At 45.4% G+C, this 22,857-nt stretch overlaps 1 protein-coding gene and 1 non-coding gene across 3 annotated transcripts in view; both read left to right on the plus strand.

Annotated features, from left to right (window-relative positions):
• CCDC9B (coiled-coil domain containing 9B) overlaps nucleotides 1-22,296 on the plus strand; it is a 42,988-nt gene extending 20,692 nt beyond the window's left edge. For both annotated transcript variants that reach the window (XM_010710851.3, XM_010710852.3), the window contains 8 exons: nucleotides 1,581-1,655; nucleotides 4,245-4,429; nucleotides 5,761-5,822; nucleotides 6,326-6,379; nucleotides 6,831-6,927; nucleotides 13,892-13,949; nucleotides 14,318-15,111; nucleotides 20,483-22,296. In XM_010710851.3, the coding sequence (XP_010709153.1) occupies nucleotides 1,581-1,655; nucleotides 4,245-4,429; nucleotides 5,761-5,822; nucleotides 6,326-6,379; nucleotides 6,831-6,927; nucleotides 13,892-13,949; nucleotides 14,318-15,079 (1,293 nt within the window). In that variant the 3' untranslated portion in view covers nucleotides 15,080-15,111; nucleotides 20,483-22,296. The remainder of the gene's footprint in view (nucleotides 1-1,580; nucleotides 1,656-4,244; nucleotides 4,430-5,760; nucleotides 5,823-6,325; nucleotides 6,380-6,830; nucleotides 6,928-13,891; nucleotides 13,950-14,317; nucleotides 15,112-20,482) is intronic.
• On the plus strand, nucleotides 7,884-7,996 carry LOC116216728. The gene has a single exon (XR_004160043.1). It is a non-coding gene; the product is annotated as a U5 spliceosomal RNA (small nuclear RNA).
• Nucleotides 22,297-22,857: the final 561 nt, after the last annotated feature.

Raw genomic sequence — 22,857 nt, forward strand, 5'->3', positions numbered from 1 at the left:
CTGGGCGCAGGCTTGCTCTTCATTTCTCCTTGGAGAGCCAGAGCTGAAGTCGAACTACGCTGGGCTGCAGACAGACAGAAGCACACTGCTCCCCCCACCAGCCTGCACAAACCCTGGCTCAGCACTCCAGCTGTGCGGATGCTCCGGCTTTCCGCTTCCCGTCTTTGGGGACACAATCAGGCATTGTAAAAGCTCCAAACCAAATCACTTTCTGTGTGAGCTTGCATGAGAAATATGCAGACACAGATGAAACAATAATCACACCCATGCAGGTCCCTGCCTCAGTTTCTCAATGACCTGTCTTTGGCATTTCCAAGGCAATCAGTGCTCCTTCTCTCCCATCTCTTCTCCCAATCCTCCTGTTTCCCCCAGGGACAGAGGGGCTCCAGCTTTCTAAAATGACTCATTTCTTTTTCAGCTGCTTCAAAGGCTAAATATCCATCTACATCTTGCTCTCCAGCCAGCCTCCTCAAATAAGCTAAATTTCCAAGTTTCTTCTGTTTTAATCTCTCTATAATGCAATGTCTCAGTTTATAGCACTGGCTATAAGGTCACACTTCCCACGTACACAACCCCAAAAAAGACTGCCTGCTGCTGTCGACAGTTCATCTGTACCCTAGCTCCTTCCCTGCATGATCCCACAGCATATGTGTGAACAGCAGAATGAGTTGCTTTAGGGGGCTGTGTAGAGATGTGGAGATCCAAGTTTCCAGCATTCAGCCCTATCATGCCAGACTAAAGCTAGGGGTGATAAATAATTGGATTAAAAGTCTGTTTCCAGCCTGGGTTTGCCCTCATAGCACTGACGCTTTCTCGAAAGGCTGATCTGGCAGTTTGTGCTGTGACTTCCTTCTTTGTTTTTCAGTTTTGCCTGGCTGTGCAAAATGGCAGCATGATAATCTCAGCCCCACACATAGCCCAGCCCCACAGAGTTCAGCAGAAAAGGGAATCTGAGGATGCCTCAGCTCTGATGGGCAAAAAGCTGCATGAGCTGGCAGCCCCAGGGCTGCCGTGTGTAGTTACAAAATAGGAGGGAGGCTGCTGTGACAAATGGTGTGGCACTTGGCAGCTGCCTTTGCTTCTGCAGCATCTGGATGGGAGCAGAAACCTCTTTCAGTGAGGTGGCACCCTAGCTATTGTTTAAGCAGAGCAGAAGGCTATTCTTAGCAAATCTTTCTTATGCTCTGCAGTGTGTTTTCCTAAGACCCACTATGACTCCACCCTGCTCCACAGCTGGATCTGTGCCAATCCAAATCTATAAGGGTATCTAAAACTTTGTCTGCTTTAGAAGAGCTATGACCATATAGGTTACTTCTCTCCCTCTGGCTTGGGTGAATGAGTGACCTGTAGGAATTCATCCCTTCTTCTTTCTCTTCCTCTTACATCCCTTACTTTCCAACTTTTTTTTTACTTTTTCATTTTAGCTTGAGTAAGGATCCCAGGAACCAACTTCTTCTCTTTTTTCTGATCTTTCTAGGGCAGCTCTTACATGTCACAATAAGCAGAGGGTTTGTAAATGCACCCCCAGCCAGGAGTCCCTCTTTTATCCTGTACTAATTCCTGTGTCTGTGCTCTTGCAGATAGAGGAGAGGAGAGCAGTGGAGAAGAGGAGATCAGACAGCGACAGAGGCCCTGAAAGTGAGCACAGCCGTAAGGTGAGTGCTATCCAATGTCTTTTGAAGGATGCTTGTTTTGGAAAAGGGAACCAGCAGAATGTGCCTATCTGTCAGTAAACTACCTCAGTGCTTAAACAAATAGCAGTATGGTCTGATGTGATTCCCACTGCTCATTCCTTTCCTCCTCCAAAGCTTTGCTAAACAGCTAACACACCTGAAGCTAGACAGCCAGCCTCAGAGCAGCAGGGACTTGCTCATCACATCTTGTCATGGCTACTTATATCCCAAGCACAGAAGTGGGAATATAGGGAAGCACATTTACCCATGTGCAAAAGTACAGTCCTAATCATTTCCTCTCCCTGTGGCCTGAAAGTCTCAGACCTCATTAGCTGCAGAACCTCACTTGAACAGAAGCTGAGTAGGATGGAGGTAAATTAAAGCATAGGCCTTCCTACCAACTGTTTAATGCAAACCTGGAGGACATGCTGAATCCCCTGAGCCTGCAGATGTTCTTAATTAATGGAGCACAAATTGAATAGACCCACCTCAACAGGATTCATTAGGAGAACACAGATGGGCTCTTAACTGTTAATCCCAGCTGATCCCCCTGTAGCAGAACAGGGCAGCACAATAGCTTTACAGTCCAGCTAAGCACAGCTGTGTCCCAGACAAGGCAAGCCCCTGCTCAGAGACCATCTCCCACTTCTTGGCAGGACCCACAGATCCCACTGTATTCGTCTATGGGAGAGAATGGGCATCAGTCTCAGTTTTTGGCTTCCTCTTTGCTAACGGTCAAGGTGATGACTCAGGGCACATCCCTTATCCCCTGACTTTGGAGTCTGAACCCTGCTCTCACCAGCTATGTGCTGTTCAGCTCTTGCATGCCTCTCATCTATGGACGCATCTGCTTTGACAGGAGTTGCTGTGCTTTTCTGGCTCCGGAGCTCCAGAGCATCTCTGGGCCTTGTGTCCAAACCAAGGGACTGGTGGTTGCCCTGGCTTTGCTCTGCCTTTCTGCAGACCCCATCTTTCCATTCTCAGAGAGGCAGTCTCAGGTCCCTCAGCTCCCACAGCTAAGGAACAGAGGAACAATTACTGCCACCTCAACTCCGACCCACGCAGGTATATCTCCTTGGCAACAGGGCTTTCAGTCACTCTTCCCCGCTGCTCTGCTTTTATCAGCAGTACAACACTGAGGAGTTAATTCCCATGTGGAGAAGGGCACGTGTGTGAAGTAATGAATTATCCACCGGTAATTAACACCCCAGGACTCAGCACTAAGCTATTTGCTACACAGCGTTGCTTAACAACACACTGTGGCCAGTTGGCTCCTATTTCCACCATCCATTAACCTGATGGCTGGATTACCCATTTCTCCCTCTTCATGCATTTTGCTGGAGCTTCACAGAGCTCCATCAGCTCTGAACTATCTTTTTGTTAAGTTTTAAATCTTGAATGGTGGCAGCCCTCATCTAGTTTAGGGCATAACCCTGATTCAGGTGCACTAAAACCTTCAGGTGGGCAGATTCATCAGCTTAAATCTCCCAGAAACTTGGAAATGTTGCAGGCACACTGGGAACTAACTATATGCCGTAACTACACTTTATCAGAAAGTATTTTTAAGGGAAAATGGAGATTTTGTTTTAAAACCTTCAAAAAAGCAGGAACATGGTAAGTGAAAGCCACTGGCCAGCAGTTAAAGTGACTGCAATTACAAATGGGATGAAGTTTGTGGCCATTTGCACAGAGAATTACAGGAGTATGCTTTGAAAATATGTAGTTAGGTTTTGAATATCTACAATTAAAACTTAAGTCTGGTGTGGCTGCTCCCCAGTCAGGGTACTTATTGCAGGAATCAAAGAAACACTGCAGTTCTGTTTAGGGAAATAGCAGTGAAGCCCCATTTCATTAAGGCAACAGGAATATATCCAGATGACAAAATTCAGGGGTTTAGTGGGTGAGATTTTAATCCTTAGGAATCCAATGTTGTCCATGTTAGTCTGGACAAAGTGGAACAACTGTTCAGAAATGCGTTAACACAATCATCTTGCTGTTGAATATCTCTGGGATGGAATGGTTGCTAGCTTTGATTTGACCATGGATTTACAATGTGGATCTGAGGAAGCTGTACAACTTCTTTCTGCCTCAGTTCTTTTCTCTGTAAGATCAATGAAATGTTAACAACCATGGGACCAGCATATTTAGGCTATGGTTAAAGTAGAGTCCCTCTGTGTGCACATGGCTTTACAAAGGTGGCACCTTGCTCCAAACAGCTTTCAGATATTAGTGAGCATTAGGGCAAGAGGTAGTGGCCTTGAGTTGTACCAGGAGAGGTTCAGGTTGGATATTAGGAAGAAATTCTTCCCTGAAAGAGTGGTGATGCATTGGAACAGGCTGCCTGGGGGGTGGCTGAGTCACTGTCTCTGGAGGTGTTCAAGAAAAGGGTAGATGTGGCACTTAGGGACATGGTTTGGTGGCCATGCTGGTGGTAGGTTGGTGGTTGAACTCAATGATCTTAGAGGTCTTTTCAAACCTTAATGATTCTCTGATTTGGTGATCTCTGGTGGTAACAATCAAATGCAGACTTCTCAGACAATTTATTAACAAGTAGCTCTTTTGCCTCCCTAGGAGGGTGGGAAGTCAGTCCAGAAGTGCCCCGGAGACCTGAGTTTCCCCTTGAGTGGACGGGAACGCTCGGAATACATCCGCTGGAAGAGGGAGCGAGACCAGATTGACCTCGAGCGACTGGCACGGCACAAGAATGCAAAGGGCGAGTGGAGGCGGGCTTGGGATGTGGAGAAGTCAGAGCACATGTAGGTCCTCCAGTGTTCTGGGGTGGTTTGTCTGCAACAGGCTGAGTAAAGCCAGTGATGTACAGTGTTCATTGCTTACCAAATCCCATGCTGCAATCTGCCTCTGATAAAATTTTCATCTCTGCTTCCAACCTAAGCCATTCTGTGGTTCTTCTGGTCATGTCTGTCAGTGGGATACCAGATACCAGAGCAATTCTCATCTTTTCTTTCTGTCTTCTACCCTGATAGGAGATATTTTGTGCTAAGATTGCCTGCCATTGGTCCTCCCAGGACGAGGACTGAAGAAGAGAGGGAAGCATGAATCCCTGCTCAAGTCTGTACCTGGAGAGTCTTCTCCACCCCCACTAGGACAGGGCCAGTGGCAGGGGGGTGCAGGTGCTCTTCTTGAAACAAGAATGGACATACTTGTGTTGCTAATCCAAAGGTTTTCTCAAAGTCTTTGTTTCTCCTTTTCAATCACAAGATGAGAAAACAGACTTATATCCTCCTCAGGGAGGAGTGATTACTTCAAAGACTACCTGCATGGTACAAGAGAAATGCTGGGTAACGTGGGAGAGCTCTCAATGGGCTCTGACATTTCCCCACTTTAAACACTGTTCATTTAACTGTGTTTTTCCAGCAGAGCTACACATGTCTCAAAAGCTTTGGAGGATGACTTAGCACTTGCAGCAGGATAGAGTTTTGATACGCTTTGGAGTTAGGGCATATTACATAGCCTTGCTGCTAAAATACACAGGGCAGAAGGATGGGACATCTTTTGGTAGGAGAATAGGATTGAATATGTAGATTTTCAGTGAGATACCAATGATCAGAGGTTGACTTCAGTGGGTGCTGAGTACTGCTGGCAAGACAGCTCTGAGTCCTACTATTCTCCCAAATACCCATTTTTAAGAGAAAAGCCATAATACTGAACAAGCAGGATTAGAAACCAAACAAACAAATCTAATCCATGGGTCTGACCTGAGATGTTAAGTCCTGAAGCTACTTCAGATTGTGATTAGGAGCTTGGGAATCACAGAGTTGTGTTTGGACTTCATACAGTTACACTACAGGCATCTCATAGATTACATGGATGTTCATAGAATTAAATACATACGTATATGGGTACAGATGTAAAGGTTTTAGAGGTTCTCCTTTGGGGTAGAATTGCCTCACAGCCTCATCACTCCTGGTTAGTGCATGCAGTTTCAGCTTCTGCTGACAAACCTGCACATATTTGCTAGTGGGCAGGTGCAGAGGGGCTGGAGCCTGTGTCTTGAGGTCTCCTGCCCACACTTTTGCACACCGGAAGAGAATGGTCAGGTCTGACAATGCCTGTTTTTAACCTGCAGGTTTGAAGAGGACTTTGTTAAGGATGGGGAGCCAGCCTTGGATAATCCCAGCAATAAGAAAGGTTGGCAAGGGACACCTAGATTCTGTCCTGATGCTAATGAATGCTGATCGTGCGAATCCCAGTGCCACAGCTGACATGGCTGTCACTCTGCTTTCCTGGGCAAATGCCTCTGAGTACAGTGTTGGGGTCTCAGCCCTCTCTGCTTTGCAGAGTGCTCAGGGGATGGGATTTGAGTATCTGGTTGCTAGTGCTTCTTACCTTCCCAGGGAGAGCAGTGGCATGGTTTCTGTAACCTTTTACAACACAATGAGGAGGTCTACCACTGCCTACTTTCCCAAACAGTGGTTTGAGAGGCAATCCTATTCCAGAGCACTTCATCTCTGATCCCTGTGGCATATGCTGGCTTCTTTACTAGCATAAGTCCATCATGATTCCTGTTTCTCAGGAGATGGACTGGGAGAACAAAGCTTTCCCTTGCAATACCCTATTTGAATGCCAAGCTCTCTGCTACCTGTCCATTACAGACTGTCTCACTTTGTGCACGCTTCTCTTTGTCCTTTTAGGGGGAAGAAACGCAAGGAAATTCCAGCACAGGTCCTTTCCTCCCAACGGGAGAGGTGAGTAAACCACATGACTCAGTTGTGTCACCCTACTAAACATCAGCACCTTTGAATGTGCCCTATGGGGAGAGTTCTGTCCAGGCACTGTCACAGACGTGTGATGTGTGTGTGCTGGGAATACACTATGTGTGTACTTTCCTAGCCTTGTGATTAGATCGGTGCATTCTGGCAAGGAAGAACAATAACAGTCTCCCAAGAACAGCGCAAGGCAGACTGTATCCAAGGGATAAGATCAACGTTTATTATTGGAATTTGTAATAGAAAATGCAGAAGAAACACATCTAAATTCTCATTTTGTATTCATAGCTTTAGAAAATGTATGCATAGTATGCATGCAGCTTCAGAGGCTTTCCCATCCAAGGGTTCTTTTCACTTATACAAGGACGTCAGCCCTGCCAGTGGTCCATCAACCAGTTCTGCCTACTTTTGCATGGCCTTTGTCTCGTAGGTGTAGGACAGCACAGCGTGAATGTGAGTGATCCTGGTCCCAAAGCAACGAGCAGCCGAGCCAAAGGAAAGGACAGACTGACCGGCAGAGCCAGGAGGTAAAGAGACTGGCAGCAGTGCCACAATCCAGTGCTCGTGATGTCCATTTCCAGGTCCGATTCCTTGCTTGATTCTGAAGACAGATAGAGATAATGTGCAGTGGCAGCTATTCAGTACATTAGCACAGATCATGTCTGGCAGGACTTCACTCCATGGGGTTTGTGACATCTGTGGGGTGCATCTTCACAGTACTGACCCGTTGCACCAACTCTTTGCAGGGCTGCCTGCAGAGGCTAGAGTTTCTCTGGGACCAGATTTGGGCACGTGCCCCAGGAGGCTTTTTCAACACGTTATCTAACTTTCAGGCACCACTGATGTGGAGGAGCTGCCTTCGAAGATAGTTTCCAGCTGAACCAATAGTAATTAGGGTTGATAATGTGCTAGAGAAGTAACCTGTTCCTGCCAGTTGTGGGCAGCACATAGCAATGTAGTAATTTTCACTGAAGCAATTTCAGAATATCTGCAAAAGTAAGTGCATTTTTCAGGTTCGTCCACATACTCCCATGTGTCACTTCCCCTGCTGCTCTCTGTAATTAAATTCCAGTACAGTCTTCAGGTTCCCTGAGCCACACTATCTACTGGTTTAATCATAGGGATCATCTTCACAGCACTGCCATGCCCTTTAGCAGACAACACAAGGATGAGTTGCTGATTACATACCCCAAGCTTTATCCGGAACACAAAACCATTCCAGTAGCTTTTCCTGTTAGTTCTTCAACCATTCAGGTCAGTTATGGCCACACGGTTAAACATAAGGTGCATAAACAGATACATGTTTTATAGGCATAAAGCACAGCATTACACAATAAATTAGCTGGCTGGAGGTCATCTGCTATTTGCTGTTACTTGGCTGAAATTTGGAGTGCTAGGCAGGGTCTGTGCATGCGGGATTCTGCTGCCAGGGTAGTACACAGGTAGCTCTGAAAGTAATGCTTCTTATTTATTTCCATGGAAACTACTCTGGTTTCTATTCAGCTCGTATAAATCTTTCGCATTTTACTAAAGATTCCCGTGGAGAGGAACAAGCACAAGTGTCATGAAATTTTTTGAGGCTCCATTTCGGCAGAAAAATTTTTTCTCCTCACTATAAGAAAGACATTGAGGCCCTGGAGCGTGTCCAGAAAAGGGCAACAAAATTGGTGAGGGGTCTGGAGTGCAAATCTTATGAGGAGCGGCTGAGGGAGCTGGGATTGTTCATTCTGGAGAAGAGGAGTCTCAGGGGAGACATCATTGCACTCTACAACTTCCCAAAGGGAAGTTGTGGTGAAGAGGGTTTGGCCTCTTCTCCCAGGCAATGAGCAGGACCTGGGGAAATGGCCACAAGGTGTACCAGAGGAGGTTTAGGTTAGACATGAGGAAATTTTTTTCTCTCAGAGAGTGGTCAAGCACTGAAATGGCTGCCCAGGGAGGTGGTGAAGTCGCCATCCCTGGCAGTGTTCAAGAGGCACCTGGATGAGGAGCTGTGAGATCTGGTTTAGTGCTTGTGGTAGCAGTGGTAATGAGAAGACGGTTGGACTAGATGATCTTACAGGTCGTTTCCTACCTTGTGATTCTGTGATTCTATGATTCTATGATAAAACAGACACAAAGAGCACAATAACACTATTTTTCAACACAGTCACCACCATTAGCTATGCATTTTCACCACTGATGAACAAGAGCCTGCATGTTGCACTTGTAAAAATCTGCACCAGTGGAGGTGATCACTATTTCACAGCTGCTATGACAGCATAGTTGCTAGGAAAATGTTGCCCATGCAGTCTGTCTTTCATTGGTCTGAACAGATGAATATCAGAAGGTGCCAAATCTGGACTATATGGTAGATGTGCTGTTTTGATTCCAGCTCATAGTGGTGACACCACGTCTCATCACTGGTAATGATGTGATCCAGGAAACTGTCATCTTCAGCCTCAAATTGGTTCAAGAGATCCCAACAAACTTGCATGAATGTTCTTTCTGTTCCTGTATGAGTGCTTGTGAGACTACATCCCCATCTTCATTTCCAACACACTGAAAACAATATTCTGCTCCTACTCAGTTCCCTGGCCGTAATCTGGTTCAAATTCTACTGCTAACCACCAATATCTGCCTCTGACATCATGAGCAAACATAATAAAACAGGAGGCATTACTTTCAGATCAGCCCCCGTACTTCTGCAGCATAAAGATGGGCTGTCTTCTGCCTTCCTAAGGCCCATTAGACTTTTCAAAAATTAATTTAATTCTGATAAAACGATAAAGAGTAGTATCACCAACATGCAAAAAATGAGGTTAGTTTTGTTTGCAAGTTACATTGAGCTTCTCTCTGTTCTTCAGCTCCATTCTCAATAGCATTTGGTTTGGAAAGAAAGGCTGGTGAGCTCTTCTCAAGCTCCCTTTACCCCAGCCACTGACTGCAGCACTAGGGAATTACAGCAGTTCCCAGAGGATGTGCAAGATGGGCATGCTGGTAGATTCACTCTGTTGTTACTTTCTGTGAATACCCTACAGTGCTTCCAACTGCAGGTTAAGTGATGCTTTCAAGACCATGAAAGACGCACTGATTTCACACAGTTCTGCCCTGGTTGAGCATGCAAACCCATGGGGGCCAAAACAAACTCCCATGCCCTCAGAACTACCCTCAGGATCAAGTGTTGTTCTGAGGTTTGCTGCTGAAATTTGGTCATTTGTGACAAATGCTTAATAATTATTTCAGCTGCTGTGAACTTAACTGGATCAGTTGTTATCTATTGTCCCAGTGTATTCCAAGCTAGTCAGAGCACACTAGCTCCTGGGACGCTTTTTGTTTGGACTTTGATCCATCTGTTCCTTCAAAATAAATGCACCTCTAGTGCTCTGCCTTCTGCATTGATGAAGATTCATAGGACAACTCATTGCTGCAGAGTCGATCATGTCTCGGTTGTGGGAGACACGTTCAGCACTCCCAAGGGCTGGAAGAAATCACACAGAACATTGTGATTTCCCTGCCAGAATTTGCTGGGAATGTGAGTTACACTCATTGATCATGTTGTTGTTCATAAGAAGCAGAATATATGGAAAGACCTCAGAAAATAGGATGGTGTTGGAAGAATATGGCGATAAGACAAGCCTTGTGCGTTTCCAGTGTTTAAAGTTTAATACTAATGTGTTCTGCTCTGTGGAGGTTTAGTTGTACAGTTTGATGCATATAGCTGGTTAAATGTGCGCTGGGAGAACGTTAAATGAAAGAGCAGTGTGGATTTTCAGTGGCTTCAGTGGAATGGACGAAGAGTCCTTTGCTTCCCTTTTACAAGCAGAGCAGATAGATGGATCACATAATGATCTGCTCTCTCCTTGCAGATCAGAGGGCTACACTCAGGTCTTGCCTCTGGTTGCATCTCAATCTCAGTCAGACTCTGGGGAAGGTCAGACCCCTGTCTTCATCTCCTCCTCTTCAGCAAAGGTTGACTTACACCCCAAAGTATGCCTGTGTCAGAGGATGCTGACAGGTTTCCAGAAATCATAACAGGCTCTTGAGGTGTTTCTTTCTCCTTCTGTGCTGCATTCTGCACACCATGCTCAGAAAGAATGCCTTGGCTAGCTGTCTTATGGCAGGAATTCAACAACGTTGGGCTGGGATTTAACATTTTATACATACTGCTGATGAGCCCCTGAGTGCCCAGCTTGGAGTGCTGTTTGATGACATCTCATTGAGCTGCCCCTCGTTGGCAGTTTCTTCCCACGGTGGTCTCTGCTTGCCTCTTCTGCTCCAGTGCTTGTGTAGGTCATCAGAGACAGCCTGCCCTCTGCCAACAGCTAGGACAGATAACATCATTTCAAACTGTAGTGCTCTACGTGGGCATCAACACTTTTAATTGCTTAATAGGAGTTTTAATTGTGTAATAGGATAGTATTATCACCTTGCTTTCCTCAAACCACTGTCTTTAGCATTTTTATGCAGTGCACCCAGCTGACTAAAGGTCTCTTGAGCCATGGAATTGCACAGCCTGTTTTTTCACAACAAATTGGGCAAGTGTGGGTTTTCACTATATCTGTGGCACTGGTGCAGAGGCTTGGAGGCATTTTAGTGCATCTAACCACTGTAGGGTCGCCGGGTTTAGTCGAGATGTTATTCATACCCATTAAAAATGTTAAGTCCCCAAAATGGCTAGAATCCTGTGTAGACGCCTAAACTGTCTTGCTGGTGAAATTATAAAATCTTATGTACTGTTGTCTTCAAAGAGACATTACTTTTTCTTTTTTCTTGCTTTGTTTACCAGTGAACTAATTCATCATACTCCTCCATGAATGTCATCCATTAGAAACTGGGCTAGAAGATCTCTTGATTGACTTTTTTCATTCTTGTTTGCTGTTTCAGTACTCCACATATATCAGCTACCAGGATGGAAAACCATGGTTCATTTAAAACTACAGAGGAGTATCTTAAATACTGCTGAGATGAGTAGGAACATGGAATCATGCCCTAAAGTCCTTGTGTTCACCTGTGGACATTGGAAAAATAAGGAAGCCAAACATTTGTCTACTGCAGCATGGCCGCCACCTTCAGCACTAATTGCTCCATCCTGCCTGAGTAACTTCAGAATAGCTTTTCTCCTGCCCACCCATCTCACCTCCTGGACTTTATTTTTCTTACCTCCTCTCCACTGCTGCTTCTGCATCCTCTGTTGATCTAGAAGAGGTCCTGTCTGTCCATGTAATCGTATCTTTGAAGCTGGAAGAGCATCCTTTGCTCTCCTACTTCTTTTTGGGAAAAGCTTCTTTTTGGGAAAAGCCTCATTCCAGAAAGGCTCAAGGTGCCTTTGGGGTGATGAATATTCATTACCTTCGTTTGGATCTGCCCTTTATTGCTCACAGACTTTCCTCCCATTCAAGTCCAAGCAACCCAACAGCAGTGGTAAGATCCATTTGGAGCATTTTGTGGATGCCCAGTCCCTCGAGACATTCAAGGCTGGACAGGGCTCTGAACAGCCTGAACGAGCTGTGGGCGTCCCTGTTCAATGCAGGGGAGTTGGACTAGACTACCTTTAAATGTCCCTTTCAAATGATTCTGTGATTCGTGACTTCCATCCTAAAACTGTTACTGAGTTCCTCTGTGACACCTGTCATGAATAACACCAGCATGCTAGGGAATACACTGAGATGTTGGATGTCAGTGATCAGTAACACATTCTGGTGCATTAGTGGTGATGATGGGGAGGAGGAACACATCAGGCAGAAATGATTATTTCAAAATTGGTGTCTGGTTTGTTTTGGCTATACTTAGACCTGTGGTGGTGGCCTGTTCTGGACCGTTTCTGCAGGAGGCACAGCAGCTGAGGAGTCAGAGCAGAGTGAGGCAGAAACCCACAGTCAGCACATTACTCCTCCGTTTAGACATTTATCTGGGGAAAGTGGTCTGTAGGCCCACCAATGTAGATGTTGAGCACAGAGGGAACTGGCGATGAGGGCAGCACATGACAAAATGTAATGCTGTTGACTATGTGTGATGGACTGCCTGCACAGCTTGACTTTCAAGGCACCACTGAAAATACACCAGCAGCTTCCAAGAGCAGAAAACCTTTGGCAGTTTGAGTCAGCACACCCAGTGACAAAGTCCTGCCTTGAGTTCTGGACAAGACCTCGCTGGCTGTGCTCTGTGTGCTGGGTCACAGCTGCCTCCAAGTCTTATCAGGCTGATCCAAGCTTATTAAAGTTACCATACCCAGCTCTACACCCTATAAAAGCCTTGAGGTGCTTGCAAATGCAACGCACTGCTGCCCAAGGAGCTTCACTAGCTACACAGATAGCATGGAGTAGTTCAATGTGATTGTACAGCAGAGCCTGTGATGGTAATTCCCACACAAGTTTCACAAGGGCATGTGTGATCACTGTGCACATTTGCCTCTGGAAGTGCCCGAATGCAGTCACCTCTGTGTACATTGTCATTTTTTGGTCCAAGTTTGCCAGCTGAAGAGGCCAGTGAGTTTAGCATAATCTGTCTAGAGAATTAAATCTCACACACCTTTCCATATGTGCTTTTCAGAGTATGTGGCAGAGAGAAATGTATATATATATACATTTATGTTGTGCACTTGTGACTCAACTCACAAATATGAGAGGTGCCCTGCCCAGTAATTCTGCATGGGCAAATTCACATCTACATTTACCCAAGTGAACTCTAACAAGCAAAAGAAAACACTTCTCCGTGCAGCCTTTGGCTGAGCTGCTGCTCTCTTTGGCACAGGATGTTGTAGCTGCTGCAAATTTAGTATGGGGCCAAAATGCCCTTACACAAGCCTTTGGAAGAGACTGTACAGAGCATGACTCAACATACAGATAGTGTCTCAGGCTCAGGAAATTGCAGAGCTGCATGATTCTGGAAGCTGGGCAGGGTTCTGGGGAGGGATTAAGTATATCTGCTCCCTTTTCAAACTCTACCCCAAGAATCTGCCAGTGATGCTGAGAGAGCAAGAGGGCCTGAATTAGCTGAGTTCAATCTGACTCTTACAGCCATTCTTGCAGTCTTGCACATGTCCTTACCTCCAATTTCTCCAGCTACTTCAATGAGATTTTATCCTGCACTGTCTGCCTCAGTGTCTGCCACTGCAGAAATCTGGAACATGTGGGCACTGCCAGGGGAGCAGTTTCAGGCTGTGGCAGACATCAACGCAAACAGACTGTATATCTTGTTATTCTAATGACAACTGTCTGTTCTGGCAATTGGATTTTAAGTTTTCATTACATTTAGAATTATAACAGGCAGTTCATCAAGATTTAGTGGTCTCAGATGAGTGTCTCTGAACGAGCTGAATGCTTTGCAGGTGCCAGAAAAGGAACTGGACCAGATATGTTGACTATTTTTATCTCTTACTACTTGAAGATGGGGCTCAGACAAGGAATGGATGACGTTGGTAGAAATTCCTGCCCAGGCATCCAACAGGGAAAGCAGCTTTTTCATATGAAAACCTGAAAGCCTAAATCTTGTCTTTTTTTTTTTTCTTAACAGATGGGATGCAAAAGAAGGTGAGGACACGTCTTTTCTGAAGGATGATCCTGACAGCCAGGTGAGCTCATCAGCTCAAGAGGGGCTGTCGAGTTTATTCAAAATATGCACCATCAGGAAGGCTGTCAGCCAGTACAGAGAGGGGTAAATATACCCCTTGATAGCACACTCCGGGTGGCAGGATGTAGGATGTGAGACCGCTCACCCTCTGTCAGTATAACAACCCCCACTTAGTCTGCTTCACCTGCATCCTTTTGTTTCTTTTAATGGCCTTAGCAAATTTATTCTCATGTGTCGGGAACCACCATAGACAAGGAATACCACACACTGACATTTTAATAAGTTAAAATAAATATATCCTCCATTGTGTTGGGTTTTTTTGTTTTGTTTTTTGTTTTGTTTTTTGTTTGTGTTTTTTTTTTTTTAAAGAAGAACATTGGTACAGACAAGCAGAAAAGCAAAGGTGAAGAGGCAGTGGAAGAGAACTGCACAGCTGAGTTGGAGGAGAAGGTGAAACCGCCGAGCCTTCAAGAGCATGGGAGGAGAAGTGGGAAGGCCTTGCCTGCCCACAATGGACAGAAGGAGGAAAGGAGAAGAGTGAAGGGGCTCAGCAAGGAGGTCTCTGAGGCCAGCACAGGTGACTTGGAGCCAAGGCCCAAGGCAAGTAAGGAACATACTGAGGAAGATGCCAACGGGAAGCCTAGCACTGCTGATGTGGTGAAGGAGAGCACAAATAGCAGTGCTTCACAAAGTGGCCTTCCAAGTGCTGTGCAAACCACTAAGCGCAGCAGTGAGGAGATCTTGTTATTGCCCGTGGGAGCTGATTTAGATGGAGGTGGCTTAGAGAAAAAGTCAGCTTCTGAATGGGAATCCACTGAGAACTCTTCAAACAACCATGGAGGAAAGCTGGACACAGATGCAGGAGACAGACTGGATGCAGATCAAGGACAGCTGGTGGGAAAAAGAGGGGAAGAAGTGGCCCAAAACACTGCCCTTGAGGGACAAACACTTGCTCTGAAAGGAGTTGAAGATGCTGAAGACACTAAACACACAGGAGAGCCTTTGCCCACAGAGAAAGACAACTCCAACGAGACTGTTGTTCCTGAGCAGGATATGGCAAAACTACAGTCCAGGGAAGGGGACCAGCCTGAGGATGGCAAGGACAAGGACAGTGGGGACACACTCGACTAGCAAATAATGCACCAGTTTGCCTGAGATGGAAGGTGAGTTCCTGACCCCACTCATCATCGTGTTTGTTGCCCTGTGACACTCACAGCCATAGTACAGGTTCACAGCTCCATTTTCCGTGGCCACAGAGGCAACATATCAGATAGCTATTCGGAAGTATTCCTTAACTTTTATATGGATCCCTCAGATACTCTAAATCTGTGCACCACAGATACCTGCCTTGGTATGGATGCAAAAACAATGGAAATTAGGACAGAAAAATTTGTACAGAAAACTGGGCTGCTGAGCCTGGCTGGTGACAAGCATGAGTTAGGGCACAAACTGAAACTATTCCTGGAAAGGGATAATCTCAGAAAAGTGAGAATAAAAGCATGAATGTATTTCTGTCTGTGATAATCACAACTAGAATAACTAGAGGTTAACGTGATCCTGTTCCCAAAACACATACCTATAGAGGCCCATCTTGTGAGCAGCAGCCCGAAAAAGCTTGACTTCAGATGGGATTCTGCGATTGTAATTGCTCTGTGAATGTTAAAACTTGAATTATCTGGCAACAATGACATGTAAGGCAGGATAAGATGGCTTACGAACCAAACAGAAAGGGGAAAAAACAGACCTGGTTACATAGCAAAGCTCTGGGTTTTATTCAAGCAAAGAAATTTTTTCCAGAAAGGCAAATGCAGAACAGGAAAAGCCAAAACAAAGGTAGAAACTAGGGAGGAGGGACAAAGGAGGAGAGCAGGAAGTCTTTGGCAATTACCTTTGCCAAAAACGTTCTTCCCAGGCAATGTCACAGATCAGGGTATCATCCACACGTGCTACATCAACCCAATAAGTCAGGATGTGATTCTGCCACCAGGTGAGGCCGTATCTCACTACCCTGTAAGAAGAAAGGCAGCAGCAATATTCCTAAGTGGGCACTCCAGGCCATCAGCTGCCCAAACTGCCCACCAAATGCCTTTCCCTCATTTCAGCAGGCTGTTCTTCAGACACCTAACCAGCAGCTTATCAGCTGGTTTGGTTTCATATTCATCCCAGAGACACAAAGGGGCTTAGAGATGAAGTGGATAAACTGCTAACAAAAAGACTTTCCCTGCAATCCAGTTCTATACAAAAGGCACGGAGAAGCTCAAGCACTGCAGCTATTTAAAAAAGACAAAACACTATGAAGTAGCAGGAGCTGGTTCTGTACTGTAACTAAAACTCTTTTAAGTGAGGAAAATTAATTCCAGCAGTATTTAAGAGAAAGTTGAGACCTGGATGCATGTAGTACTTGGACTTCACTGCGCAGACTGTGCCTCTCCAATCTACCAGAAAACCTAGAAGTAGAGGAAGGAGGAATTAAAATTATCCTGAGTGATAAAAGTAGTCATTAATTAGACACCAGCTAATAGGGAACAATAAATTAGAGCAGTCCATTTTCATCTCAGCAATGCAGTGGAGATTCCTTTGGCTTCGTAATGGGGCCCTCAATTCAGCACACAGTTCTTTACTCCATCACTCTTCAGTTAATTTATTAAGGCAGGCTTAATTATAAACACAGCCTTATGTCTTGGAGAAGACTTGGAGGTGACTTAAGCTGGTGTTTGCACTTAAGCACTCATGCATCCATTTGGCTAAGCTGGAACCTGAGACCAAGATTGCTCTCTAAATTATTTACTGCTTGGAAAACACCAACCATAGCGATGCCAGGGGATCAGTCCCACTGTATAGCAACTGAGAATCCTGAAGGCAAACGTGGTGTGGGGAGACTGCAAGGTGGCAGTGGGCAGCAGATGGTGTGTGCAGTACTCATAGGAACAAAGATCACAGCCCTCATGGAGACTGCTGGAGGGGTCACTCACCTTTTGAAGGACTTTCTCACAGAGAGGACACCTGTGGAGGTGCCAGGATGAGCCAGTGCAGTGATTTCTATGATCTCATCTCAGAAACAGGTTTCTCTTTTTCATTTTTTTTTCCCATTACATCAACAGCATTCAGGGAATGAGAGAGTGAGCACAGCATGGCTGTTTGTTTTTAGTGATGTTTTGGGGCATCGCTGTCACCTCCTCAATACTGAAGTCACCACAAAGCGATCTGACCTCTCCTTTTGCACCCAGAGACAGCCCACTATCAGGATTGGCTTCCCAGAAAAGATCATTTGCAGACAGGGTGAGTTATGCCAGGAGGACAGAGGGCCTGTCTTTAATTCTCTGCTCCATGTGTCCAATTTGCCAGGAACACCTCTCAGCATGGGGTGAAATAAAAAGCAAGACCTGGATTTCCTAGCACCAGCTCAGCACAACCAGGACAATTCATCCCTTTGGACTGACAGCAGGGCTCCTAGGAGCAACAAAACAGCAACAATGACAACAGCAACCAGAAAAGCAAAAGCTCATTTGGCTCAAGTCGGTTATGTTGTCAGTGTGTTTGAAGCAAAAAGGTCTCGTGTCTATTCCTGCTGTTGCTTTGAAGTTCCCAAATCAACATGACAGGCTACATAATGACACAAATGGCAGTCATAAATAACTATGGGCTGGTAACAGCCACTAACCTTCTCCCCTGGCTTCTTTTGCCTTGTACAGCAGATTAGTTTCAGACCATGTTATGTATAAAATGCTGCAAAGCTCTATCTTGTTTTCATGTAATTCTCCCAAAAGTGTTATTTCACAGCAGTTTTTTGGAACCAGATTCCTTAGGCTTGCAAAGCAGAGAATGTTAATGTCATGTTTTGAAGTACTGGCGATTCAGTTTCGATACAGTGCAATTTTTGCAAAAATCAGCTTAGAAATTGATGGGATGATTTTCCAAAATAAAAAACCTATCAACTCCCAAAGGGATGTAAAAATATCAATTCCATTGTGAAAGTCCCATCACATAAAACGATTCTGTAGCAGGCCAGTGCACCTGATGTCAAGAAGATGGGAAGATGTCCCCTGTTCCAGGATCCGACCTATCCCAAAGCACAGCAGTTATCTGTAGCACTGGATTACTCAGCAGCTGCTGCTAACTCAAGCATTTCTGCAGAGCAGTAGCTCCTTGCAGCAGCCACTATGTGAATTTCACAGCTTCCACTGCTAATGTCTATTTATGGCACTGAAAATCTCCTGCACCTTCAAACCAGTTGGAGATGCTGTGCAGTGAGCATGGTGGAGCTTTCATCATTTGCTTCAAATAACAAGGAATAAATATTTACCCAAAGTGCAGGACTGGAATCCCTGGAGAATGTCCAACAAGTCCCAGAGAAGTAAACGATACACAAAAACCACAGAAGCTTTTTCCCTGAATTCTCTTGAGAAAATTAATCTTAACATCTTTAGAGAAAATGCAGCTGGGGGTACATTTCCAGAGCAGCTCCAGGGATCTGACCTTCCAGCTCCAGCTGACGTCAGCAGGAGTGGGGCAGGCAGGGCCTGTGTGCTGCAGGATGGGGAGGGCGGACGGGGTCAGCTGTCTGATGCAGATCAGTGCTAAAGGTTGGTGCAGGAAGCAGGACAAGCAGAAGCTAACACTTCTCGCTGCAGTTCCAGGGCTACAAAGAATATACCTCTTCCCTCAAGGTCCAAGAGTTGAGAAGATACTGCTGCTGTCTCAGATGTTGGTCCGGGACTAGGCAGGCAGAGATCTCAAGGGTTTAGCTTGGAGAGCACTGGTTGCCCTGGTCCTTCTGTGCAACCCAGCATCATATTGTGACTTGTGGAGAGAAGAAACTACTAGAAGCTGTTAATGCATTGACAGGCACGGACCTAAACTAGTCACTGGTACACCTTTGCTTCCTTATGGCTACTTAGTGAGCACAGTAAGGCTGAACCTAAACAGGGGCTCTGGCAGGCAGGCTGTTGCCATTCTAAGCACTGAACATAGAGCTGCTCGCCCTGCTTTGCAGCCTGCAGCTGCTGCTGGTATGGCAGAGCTGAGAGAGGGGAGCACGCACCCACACCTCAGACGTCTGCGTTAACTCTCCTAACACAAACCCCAGACAAAAAGGAGGCAGAGATCAGTACACCACATTCTGATCTGTGTTTTACTTTCCACCAGCTCTGTGCTGAGAGGGAACACACAGAATGCAGAAAGTGATGGTAGCTTAAAACCACTCCAGCAGGATCCTCCACCGAAGCCTGCCTTCTCACATTTCAGCTCACCAAGAGTAGCAGTGATAACCAGTGGCAAATCTAGGCAGCAACCCACAGATTTGGCACTGCATCCTCTTGTTGCTGATGGCAGAACTAAAGGCAGCACACAGCCACACTGCTCTCCTGAGTCCCAGACAGAAACACCAACTAAGGGCCAAGCCTCCAGCAGCCCATCAGTTATGGAAAAGAGGATACAGCAAACAGGAGAGAAATGCTAATCACTATTTCTAATTACTAAAAGCAATGACTCTAAAGCCCACCAGTGTCTTGGATGCAAAGACTTGCTCATGCACAGAAAAGTTTCTGTACTGAAAGGATAATACTGCAGAAGAGGAAAGAGAATGTCTAACTGCAGGAAAGAGCGCAGGGATGACAATGAGATTTTTGGAACCATTAACAATCATATAGATTAACGATAAACAGAGCTAGCTCTGGGGTCATTTCAGGCTTGTAAAACAGATTATAAAAATGCCTACAGCTGCAGCCTTAGACTCTTCCTTCTGCGTCAATTATTTCGGTACCTTGGGTATGACTTCTGTGCAGTTCCATATTGGATCTCTGTCATTAGATATTTCCTTTGAATCTTCCCTTTTTATGGGAGCCAAGCTGTCTATTGCCTCTGCTTCCTTCACAATATTTCATCTATTTTTGCTTTTATATTCCTTCTCTATCCTTTCTTATGAGCTTTGGGTGTTGAAATCTGCACCAGCAAAAGGCAGAACTGTGAATTTCAACGTGGATGCAGAAAAAAATGCCAACTCAGCAATTCTGAGCAGCACTCGAGCATCCGGCAACTAGAGGAGGAAAAAAAAAAGAGTATGCCTTTCCTAATGAAAATCAATGTATTTAGGTCTGGAGGCAGAACAGCAATTTCAACTCACAGGTTAATGTTTTCACTGGAGAAAAGCTGATACAACTCCAAGATAGAGGGATGCAGAATCCTACCCCAATCAGACCTCTTGTTGCTCCAGGTGCTGTACAGGCAAAAAGAAAATCACGCAAAGATTACTGTTCTTAAGCTGAAAGGAAAGCAGTCTTACCTAGCCCAGAGGAGGACTACAAGTACATTTCATGCAGTCTCACATATTTTATTCCTCCCCTGTGCTGCAGAGCTCCCCAGTTGCTCCCATCAGATCTGGCAGGTAGATACTTGGGTTATGCCATGCTGGTATCCACAGCAGCTGCAACCACACAGGAAGGTCAGGCTGAAACTCAGCAGATATTTTAAGTTTAATGTTCAGCAGTTTCCTGAAGACTGATAATCCTGTTACTGTCTCTGCTCTTGTTTTGCCAGGATAACGTGCTGAAGGTGGTGGATGAGGAGCACAACATTACCCTCACTCTTTGATCTTCTATGAAATCAACTTTCAGCACCTTGTCTGTACCCTTGATCACCCCCAGCTCAGTTTCAGCATCAGCCCTTGCTCTCCATACGTCAAAGGGCAGGAAGGCTACCCACGCTCCCCACAAGAAAAACACCATCACTTTTCTTTCGTATTTGTTTTGCCTATATTGCAGCTGCGTGGCAATCCAATGAAATGTCTACTGTATGCACTTTATTTTGTTTAATAACTAATTCTGTTTAAAGTTAAGATTTTTCCTTCTGGGCAGCCTACCCACTTCCTCCTCCAGAGGCTGGCAGGGAAGCACATGTGCCAGTAAGGACAGTAGGGGCTGCTGGGCTCCCCAGAGCAGACAAGTGACAAAGCAGAGCACTAGGAGACAGCACGACAGACTGTGTCGTAACTCAGTAGGCAGGTGAAGCAGGGCAGCTCTTGTAATAGAGATTTGTACGTAGTTGAAGTGGTGGTGGGCACATACAGTAGTTGCATGGGTCACAGGCACAAAGAGGTTCTTGGGTTACACTGTTGAGCACAGGTGCTTTTGATAAGCGCATGCCAGCTATGGCATCTCATCCTTTCAGAGGATCCTTTCTCTACTCCTCCAGCTAGATAAGGTAGGGCAGAAATATCACAACACACTCAGATATAGGGTTTGGATTTTGGTTCATCCTGTACGGAGCCAGGAGTTGGATCCCTGTGGGTCCCTTCCAACTTGGGTTGTTTGATGGTTCTGTGTCAGGAGAGCACAGTTTTTTCTTATGGAAGGTAGCTGCTACATTGATGAGGTGAAGCTTGGCAAGTACTGCTGCCTAATACCAAGAAGTACAAAAGCTGCAGTGACTGAGGATACAGCTTTGTGTCAAGTGACACAAGGAGTAGAGCAGCACAAATGCAATACTCTTCCTTCTTTAACAGCAAGGAAGGAGTGGCAGCAAGGAACACAGCCAAACTGGATTTGCAAGTCAGAGCTTCCTGTCGAGTGCCAACCTTCATGGTTGACCTTCCAAAGCCTTGGGCCTGAACAAGAAGGTAACTGCTCCCTTGGAAGCTACCAAGCATAATTTTTGAGCAAACCTTAAAAGATACCTTTCAGATTAAGGAAGTGGATGAGCATTACAAACACAGATGAGCAAAAACCCCAGCTTGGATTCCCAAGCAACTGCAAGGCTCACAGCAAACAGCAACTACCAAAATATGGCTACTTATTAAGAAGCAGGCAAAAAGCAGGCACAAGTGCTTAGATTTCTAAGTGACAGAGAAGCAAGGATATCACCCTCCCTTTGCATCACTGCCCTAAAACCTGAAGCAGTTTCAGGAGTCAATTGCAGACACATATGTGTGGAGATTTATTGGATTTCATTGCAAGATGCATTTGCTAGCCAAAATGGCAGGCTGCCTTGGTGATAAGGTTGGCATATGTGGTAGACTGAAATACTGTATGCTGTTTTAATAAACTAGTATTTGCACATATAAACATTTTGCTTTTCCACATCTGTAGCACCTAAGTCATGAAGAACAAGCCTGGGAACTTCTATGTGCCAAATTCAGGACAATTTATTGGCTTCAGACCAGGCATTAGCAAGAAACAGAGCATGCTGCTTTCACGCTTTATTTGTAGAAAAATCTTTGCCTCACCAAAGCCTGGGCTGGGTTTATTTGGGAACGGATAGACAAAAGCCAGATTATAAAACTACTCCAGGTCCTGGAAATTCTCCATCGCTTAAAGACTCATTCTCCACAACCAACTTAAAGTCCTTTTTCAAAAGAAAAAAAACAAAGAGCCCTGCCCTCTATCCTCCTTTTCCCCCCCAAGTCCATGCAAATCCAACAAATTTTAATGATGCCTAGGAAGGATCAAGCTCTGTACACTGCACTGTGCAGATGGTGCCTGTCCTCAGTGTAATTTCTTCCTGCTTACGAACAACCTGCTTGAATGCATTTTGGTTGGTGCCCAGACTGCAGCTCTTCAGAAAAATTGGAAAAATCATGGCTAGCTATTTCTTCTTTACAGCGAGAGAAAAGACTGAACAGATGAAAAGAAGCTGATGTAGAGGGGTTATTTATATTAAATAAAAGTTATGAGAAGTCTCAGTTTTGTAGTGTTTCTCAGCCTCGCGTGCAGAGCCTTCTCTACACAGAATTGGTACCACCTACTTCTCTGAGAGAGAGCTCCAATGTGGACCACTCAGTCCTTAGGCAAGGACCCCCCTCCTGGGCTGGCTGTGTTAACTCACCCAAAAGCTCATTGCAGCCATGCAGCAAAACACAAGGCTCACTCATCCATAGAAGTATCAAAGCTACCTCATCACAATGTCACCTTTCTTGC

The sequence above is a fragment of the Meleagris gallopavo genome, chromosome 5 (assembly GCF_000146605.3).
Source record: "Meleagris gallopavo isolate NT-WF06-2002-E0010 breed Aviagen turkey brand Nicholas breeding stock chromosome 5, Turkey_5.1, whole genome shotgun sequence".
Taxonomy (NCBI): domain Eukaryota; kingdom Metazoa; phylum Chordata; class Aves; order Galliformes; family Phasianidae; genus Meleagris; species Meleagris gallopavo.